This window comes from Erigeron canadensis, chromosome 3 (genome assembly GCF_010389155.1).
Source record: "Erigeron canadensis isolate Cc75 chromosome 3, C_canadensis_v1, whole genome shotgun sequence".
Classification (NCBI taxonomy): Eukaryota; Viridiplantae; Streptophyta; class Magnoliopsida; order Asterales; family Asteraceae; genus Erigeron; species Erigeron canadensis.
Window position 1 is genome coordinate 44,135,511 of NC_057763.1, and position 9,005 is coordinate 44,144,515.

At 33.2% G+C, this 9,005-nt stretch overlaps 1 protein-coding gene across 1 annotated transcript; it reads right to left on the reverse strand.

The window, feature by feature from the left end:
* Positions 1–720: 720 nt before the first annotated feature.
* LOC122592202 (PKS-NRPS hybrid synthetase cheA-like) lies at positions 721–3,024 on the reverse strand. Its single transcript, XM_043764400.1, has 4 exons — positions 2,577–3,024; positions 1,996–2,451; positions 1,777–1,904; positions 721–1,425 (listed from the first exon to the last, which is right to left on the reverse strand). The coding sequence occupies exons 1-4, from the start codon at positions 3,022–3,024 to the stop codon at positions 721–723; spliced, it is 1,737 nt and encodes a 578-aa protein (XP_043620335.1).
* Between the last annotated feature and the right edge of the window lie 5,981 nt (positions 3,025–9,005).

Genomic DNA, 9,005 nt, shown 5'->3' on the forward strand with positions numbered 1-9,005 from the left:
TAAAATTTGTACGTTGTCTTGCGAAAATTCAGGGAGCGGTTATTGATATATAAAGTACTACTTTTTATGCATGTAATAAGCTGTTAATGACAACCCTTAAAGCTGTCATTATCATTTTCTTAATTTTTATAAAGGTGTAGAGATTAAATGAGTACATTATATTTTTCAAGCATGCATTGCAAACATCAGGGGCGGAGGTACATAGGGGCCTGTACTATTTCTACACTAAGGATTACAAATTAGATGACATAAGCTAGTTATAGATCACTTAATTATTATTAATTAAATTATATATGTACCATAAAACACTTACTTATTAAAAACCAACAAAATAGATGACATATATAACATGGACCACTTAACTAGTATTAATTGATGACATAAGGAATATGGATCACTTATTTATTTAAATAATAATAATAATAATAATAATAATAATAATAATAATAATAATAATAATAGATAATAAATATTTTATATTAATCATCAATATTGATACAAGTTTTCACCTCTCCATAATTATGATTAGGAAATTTAAGTTGGTTGTGCACATTTTGTCTATGCAAATAAGGATTTTCCCAAGTCCGGTCGAATGCGTTAGGAGACCATAGTGGATGAGTAGGAGGTATGGGAAAATCTTCTTGTAGCATCAATCTTACAAAATGGTTACCATTGACGCGTGCAATAACCCAAATATTATGTGGTTGTGACATTGGTGGGCTAGTAAAAAGTGGTAAAAACGTTGTCTCTCCAGTCTCCTCTATTGCTCAAAAAAACAACCACCACATTATACCTTGAAGCAATGAGTAACCCCATGTCTGACATATCCATCCAATGTGGTGGAAGTGCAGGTCCTTGAAAGTGACTTAGTGTGTGCTGAAGCGATTGCATACCTTCTCTATTAAACATATAAGTGTATGTTGCATTATGGACAAATAACTCATCCAATAAATCCATACGAACTTGAGGCCAAATATCTTGATGATGACCTAGGCATACAGCTACCGCTCTAAATCCACAGTTTCCATCTCCATTTATATTCTGAACCTGTGTGATATGTGGAAGAAAATTTGCAAATCCTTGATCAATTAAATAATACCGATTGTTCATTAATGGATCGACACTGTAGGGTGGGTTCGGATTGTGGTTATGCATATGTGGATTTTGATTATGGATTTGGGTTTTAGTCACAAAAGGATCATCAAAATCTGGTTCTTTGTTTAAGTCAAAAAATTGGGGTTTGGGGTTGGGGTTGGGTTGGGGTTTGGGGTTAGGCTTAGTTTTGGGTTTTTTCAACCTTGGACGTCCTCGGTTATCTTTGTGATATTCGGGTTCACCAACGGTGGACAGATCAATAACAGGCTTTCTCCAAAAAGCATGATCAATATCTTCAACAATTATACTTGGCTCAAGATCAAGCTTCCTCTAAAAAACATCCACCGATTGTAGTAGAATAGGCTCATTTGCAATGAAATGCAACATACTTTCATTTGCACATGGTAACCCATGACTGGATCTCAATTGACAACCACTGTTATCAAGAGTTAAATCAAAACCGCCGGGTCTGCTAAGTTCATTGAAGATTTTGTCTAAAGCATTTTCTGAAACACACCACCATAATTCTTGAAATAATGGATGGTTGATCTTGTTTTTTCGGTATATTTTGCTTATTTCAATGCTTTCTTTTATTGATGTATATTGTGAAAGCACAACTTTATCAATAACAGAAACCAATGTGTCCAATCTTGCTTGAGATGTTTCCAAGTATAACTTTACTTTGGAATGTTGACCCTCAACTCTGCTTGTTGTTGAATTTCCAAAACTAAGATATTTGTCTGTCTTGATAGACTCAAACTTGTCTTCATATTTGTTCAGCCATGTATCATGCAAATATCTCAAAACACCTAAAAAGTAAAAAAGAAAAGCAATATTAATAAGAGGTCATAAATAGGTAACAACACTATTAATGAGAGATCATAAATATTTGAAACATACGTGGATGAGAGATCAATTTAACTTGAAGATCTGAATAATGCTTCTGGTACTTCTCTTTCGTTGGAGCTTTCACAAATTTGTCCCATGAGTACTTAAAAGAATCAAATTCAGAGTGAGACGTAAAACTTTGTCTGCAATGCTTCGTGATATTTTCACTGATATGCCATCTACAAAGTAACTTGTTAGCATTTGAAAATATTTTGTCACATGCATTCATGAGACCCAAGTCTCTATCAGTGATGATAACACGAGGAGTATAAGATAAGCCAATGCACATTTTAAGACAATGTAATGCCCAGATAAAATTTGATGTCCTTTCTCTATCCAACAAGACAAATGCTATGGAGAATGTCTTGCTGGTAGAAGTAACACCAACAATCTCAAGAAGAGGCATATCAAACTTGTTCGTGTTGTATGTAGCATCGATCAATAAAACATCTGGAAAAGCAGCCATATCTTCAGTGAGATGGGATGTACAAAAAACAATTCTTCTAACTTGAAGGTTGAATCATTTATACGATACTGGTAGTGATACCCCTTATCTTGCAAGAATGAGAAAACAACTTGAATTGGGGTCTGACCTTCATGCCCAATTAACCGTAGTTTTTCTTGGGCATTATAGATGGTTCTGTTTGTAGACACGTTATTCTCATCCAACACCTTTAGTGTTGCAAGAATATCGCGTGCTTTCAGATTTTGACTTGTCATGGTCGCAACTAAACAAGTTTCACGATGTGTCAACCTCCTTGCATATGGATGACCCTCCGGAAACAATAAAGGTTCATGATTATGTTCATCACATTTCACCTTCAACACCCAAAGATCATTGACCTTATAATACCTTCCCACCAATTCAAATTTGCAATCAATTTTTTTGCTTTTGGTATCTTTATCACCACTATTTTTACACACGCCACCCCGATCACACATAAGTACAACTTTACAAAGGTAACCATTAACTTTTTTAGATCTTTTGGTTACAAGAAGGTAACCTTGAGAACGCGCCAAATTTTGCGCCCATTCTACCATTTCCTCGTTAGAGCTAAACACCTATAGTTATTTTATTGTGAAAAAATAGATTTAATATATACATGTACATAAATATAGTTAACCACGAACAACACTATTATAATTTCATAAAATTACAAATATAAAGGTAGTTAATTGAAAAAATCCAAGATAAACATCATATACATATGTATATAAAAATGATATAATATATAAAAGTTAATTAAAATGCATGATTAAAGAAACAAATAAACATAAGATCAAATATGAATTACATATTGGTAAGATCAAAGATGATACCTGATCAGTAGGAAAATCTGATGCGCCCGTCATTTATTTTACCAAGATGTTATATGATCAAGTTCATTAAACTTTTTTTTCTATTTTTTTTTTTTTGATTTTTTGTATTCATTTGTATGTTTGTATGGAAGATATATATAAAGATAACATAATATATTTATTTCAAGATATTGAGGTCAAATCAACTTCACATTAATTGTAATGATGTGAAATATCGTTATTTTGCTCTCTGTAGTTTATAAAAATAAATATCGTATCACTTTATTTAACACTACCTAAAATAAAAGTCTACAAAAAATTACTATTTTTATGTAACACATACTAAACTATTAATGCTAAAATTAAAAGTAAGATATAAGACTTCTAAAACAAATCAACTTCACATTAATTGTAATGATGTGAAATATCACTATTTTAGTCTCTGTAGTTTCTAAAATAAATATCATATCACTTTATTTAACACTACCTAAAATAAAAGTCTACAAAAAATAACTATTTTTATGTAACGGATACTAAGTTATTAATGCTAAAAATTAAAACTAAAATATAAGACTTCTACAAATAAAATAAAAACATGTGTAAAAATAAAAGTGGTCATACTTACATGGTCCTTACAAGAGATGAAGTCATTTGTGGTCCTATTGTACTTATGGTCAAATTCTCTATTTTTGTTTCTAATGGGGTGCAAAGGACCTACGCCTAGATTTTAGGCTTAGTTGTTTTGTATTTTCTAATTTGGCCTACTAGAAAAAATTTTACTTATGACGTTAATAGTGGAAAGTCGCAGAAGGGGAAAGAAGAAGACGGCTGCACAATTGGGCAAAGATGACCACTTATGACATTATTTGATTATAACCCCTATGATATTTAAAAGTTACACTTTTACCCTATAATTTTATAACATGTTCATTTAAGGTTTTAAACCTAGTTATAAAATGAACAATCTTTTGTCTATTAGCTAAATATATATTTTTGAAATGCCATAAATATTTTATTTTATTTTAACTTTAACTATATTATTATAAATTTTACTATTAACTTAATACAAGATTTTATAACTATAATAGTCATAACAATGACATAATACAATTTTTCATAGTTAAAGTTATTGTAGTTTTACTCAAAAAATATGATGTTTCAAAAGCGACTAAACGAGCTATCAAGCTTATGTTTTGAAAGTAGATTTTTAGCTAACGTAGTATATGACACAATTTATAAATATTTTACATCAAGAAATGCACACAAACATCATTTTAGGTGATTCGTTATGATATAATTTTATTTTGAATTTAAATCTGTAAATTATAAATCTTAAAAAAAAAAATTTATTCAATAAAAAACAATATTGTAATGAGTTGTCTAGTTTGACCGGGTCCCAAATCTTTATAAATATCGTATTGTAAGTTTAAATATTTTGATAAAAAGCATATTTTTGATCATCGCGTATTCGCGTTTAAGACATTGAATTATCAGGGCCAACATTGTTGGTACTTGTTTATGCTCAATAAATTATTTGGCACACACAGATTAAAAAATTTAGCTCCGCCACTGACAAACATTATCATTATCCATTTGATTTACGGACTATATGCTTGTAGGTCACTACAAGAAAAAGTGTCTTAGGAGACGAAAATTTCGGTAACGACAACAACATCGTTGCCAAAGGCTCACTAGACGATAAAATATTTGCTTGACTCTAAAAAGTCAAAGTTTTGGTCGGCGATGAGGATGTGTCCTTTGGCAATGACCAAAGGCGTCGACCTAATTTCTTATAATGTTCGTTTTTAATTTCAAAAGGCTTTGTACAGATATCAACATATGTAAACGTCGTCAATATCAAATACGATCACATCATCATCGTGAATTTTAGATATTATACGAAGTACTTGTCTCTTTGCAATTTTTATAAGAGATAGCAACCATGAGTTGTTTTAATCCAATAGTTGCCTACTTTATGTTACTACGGAGTAATATATATCCGCTTTTAGATCCATGTATGCACACAATTTTAAAAGCATTTCTAACATTGATAGTTCGTTATATGGATTGGATATTTGTCATTACATATGAAATGAATACATGTTAGGGGCAAGAGTGTAGTCGTCAAGTCACATCGGCAAAAAACATCGGCTAGGATCGGCTCATTGGCAATCCTATAGCACATGCATCGGCTAGTATCATCAAGTTTAATCGACAAGTTTTGACAAGTTACATCGGTTAGTTTTGGCCGATGCTAGTGAACGTTGGGCAAGTGCCACATGGCCAGTTTTGGCAAAAAAAAACGAACATGGGAGTGTGTATAGTTTAGTTTTTTTTTTTTTTTTACTTCCCTCCCCCCCTCAACTTCTACATATACAACATACACATATATTGTTTCAAATATAATTAAACAAAACACATTTTATTCTTATTAAAAAGCACATTTTATAATAAAAAGACAACACATAATTAAAAAATACAGTACATGATGATGATGGTTTTTATTATGTCTTTAAATTTATAAAATGTTGTATAAGTAACTATCTTAAAACACACAAACACCTACGGGCAAAGAACCTGGTCAGTGTAGTATAGTCTAGTGATAAGCTACATGATCGTTCGCAGGGACGCTTACGCTACCTAATTTAGTAATATAATTCTAATTGTTTTGGGGGTTTGTCACGATTCCCTAATAAAGTAATACTGAAAAGTAAATATCCGGTATTACCGGGGCATGTCGTTTCTAAATAAACAACGTAAATAATTGGAAAACTTAATAATAGTAATTAAATTAAAATACTTGTTTAGCATCTCCGATCTCATGGTACGACCGAATACTATTCTACCCGTTTGCTAGACTGCTGGAAACTTAATCACAACTTAGATTCACATTAGATTCACTTTGCCTAATTACTAGTGCCGTCGTTAGACTCACGCTAACCTATAAACAAGTTAGATTCATTGTTTAAGCATTAATGACCTAAAGTTTGTGCTACTAATTCATTTTTTAGTTACCCGAATCTTAAGCCATGACCAGATTATAATTATCTCCGGTGACCACAGTGCGCGTTTCCAAGTCAAAGGATTGCATCTGACATTGTTAAGCATCATGTTCAATTTGTCCTAATTATCACGGTTTTGGATCCCTCGGTTACAAGTGAATCACCTTTTACAACTAGTTATAGACCAACTAGTGTTTTCCATCTTAGCATATTAATCCTAGTGTATGATCATAGACAACCATTAGAATTAAAGTAATATATTCAGATATAGAACCGATAATAATATGAAGAACTAGTAAAACATGGATCTACGATAAAAGTAAAACACCCTCCAACAGATTCTAACAAACAAAGTAAAACATTAAACGTCTACATGATCACATTGATCCAAACAAGTATTCAACCTACTCGCCTGACATTATTAAGGGAATAACAAAGTCTGAAAAGATGAAAGACATTGTTTACCAAAAGAAAGTAAAATAAAAGAGTAGATCTAGACCGCGGTTGAAGATCGAAAGGCGTTAGAAGCTCCGAAACCTTCTTGGAATATGCAACTACGAAGTAGAGTTGAACAGGGGAAGCTAGGGTTGCTGAATCAGTTATCTCTTAGGGTTTTGAGGGTTAGTTCGACTTAAATAGAGCTGTAAGTCGGTTGCTGATCTGGGCCGCCCAACGACGTTGGTTGGGCCTGCTAGCGGCGCTGGTTACTCCTGCTGCAGCTTGTGTGTATTCGTTCGGCTCCCGAATCAACTCCTTGTGTCTTGTAACTTTATAGGATTAACTATCCAAGTAGACCACGAGAAGTTCAACTTTTTACAACGTTTAGACAACCAAAGAAAAGATTGCGTACGATTAATAGTTCCGGAATATTAACTCATTTAGACATAGAAATGAAGCCTTTCAATAGGGGTTTTTATCACAAAATGGACGTTCATCACATGATAAAAACACGAAATACATTGCGTACGATTACTCATCATCATCTTTGATTGACATACTTACTAAGCTACGGTAAGCGTAATCGTTGAGCCACCACTTGTCGTGTTGCGGGCATTTGACTTCCCACATGTTTTTTTTCCCGGCAATTGTCATGGAACGATTCGTCCCAAGTGCATTGGTCACCCAACGTGTGTCCGGTCTTAAAAACATCATTGACTAGACTCTTGACATTGTTGATCTCCCCCTGTAAAAAAATGAAGAATAGTGCTCTTCGTGCTTTGAAACATTGTTGCCTGACTCTTGTATTGCCTATACCTTTTGCTCTCATCGTCGTCTTTTCTCCCTTAGGTAACCCATGACCCCAAAGAGTTCAATTTAAAAGAGGATGTCCTCTTTGATATCAGCCATGATTCATGTTTTCATCTCATCTTCGGTCAGATGAGGATAATCTTCGGTCAGATGAGGATACCATTTGTCTAGAAAGAGTGAGTTTTTAGAATGATGAAAATATTTGATGGTAATGCAACTGAATTGAGCTCTGGGTTCGTATTTATAGAGTGACAATCCAGCTAGCCGTTCAGGGACTGGAAGTGTAAATATATTTAAATTTTTGGCCGTTTGAGGGACTAATTGTGCAAACATTTTGAATTATGAACGTTGAATGAGCGTCTTGTAGTTTAACTTTAAATACCAGGTCCTTCATCCGAAACATTATCTCAAAACACAAACTTTTATACATCTAAAAAATGGCTTCTTCATCAAATAAAATGACTGTTGATTAAGTGCATGGGAGTATCATGGCTGATATCTTCGACCACCAAAGGTTCAAAGAGGAACTTGTTGCAGTTATGCTAAAACTAAATGCGAAGAAGCAATGGTGTCGAGAACAAATTGATTATACACAAACCGGGTATTGTACTGATCTTTAGTGTCAATATTTTACTTATTTGCAGGGAGATCGACAAGATTCAAATTACTGTGGAACAACTTGCTTCTGCGGTCATCACCTTGGACCATTTGATCATATGGGCAAAAGCAATGGATAATTTCTGTTCTTAAATTGTTCTAAAACACTATTATGTTGTATGTTTCTCTTTAATAAGTTTGTAATGTTTTTCAATAATGAATAAATTTTCGTTGTTATTAAATTACCAAGTAGACATCTTTTATTAAAATACTTAAAGACATTGCATATTTCATAACACTAAAACACACGTCATAATTCAAAACAATTAATAAGAAACCATGATAAGCTCCCTGAAACACTGCTCGTAACTGAAACGCCTCTCATACTTCTCATGTTACTCCTGATGCGTCGTTGCATAAAGCATCTCATCATCTACGATCCTCCCTTGTGCATTCAACCTCATACAAATTACCTCAAACTGCTTACATGCCTGCCGAATTTTTCTCATGTGACTTGCTACTTGATGTTCGCTCCGTAGACCTTCAGTTGTGTCCTTGTTGAATATTTCAGTGATGTCGTTCCACAAGTTTTCGCTTGGTTTAGCCATTTCACATCTACCAGTCACTGGGTCAGGATGTCTCAACATCCAACACTTCGACAACAAAAGATCTTCTGCTTCAGTCCACTTCTGATGCGCCATTGGTTTTGATGTTTGAATGAAATGATTTGATAAAGATAGAAAGGATTTGAGATTATATTATTGTTGTTTGAAACGGCTGTGTTTGTTGGGTATAAATAGAGTGTAAAGGAAAATAATAATAATAAAGAAGGCATATAGCCGTTAGTTGTTTGATAGTATAAGATTTAAACGAAAT

Excerpts from the sequence above, each read along its gene's own strand:
- LOC122592202 (XM_043764400.1), bottom strand. The coding sequence starts at position 3,024 with ATGGTAGAATGGGCGCAAAATTTGGCGCGTTCTCAAGGTTACCTTCTT. Across the intron at positions 2,452-2,576 it reads ACGGTTAATTGGGCATGAAG|ATATGGCTGCTTTTCCAGAT; the intron begins GTCAGACCCCAA and ends ATCTCACTGAAG. Across the intron at positions 1,426-1,776 it reads TTGAGGGTCAACATTCCAAA|AGGAAGCTTGATCTTGAGCC; the intron begins GTAAAGTTATAC and ends GATGTTTTTTAG.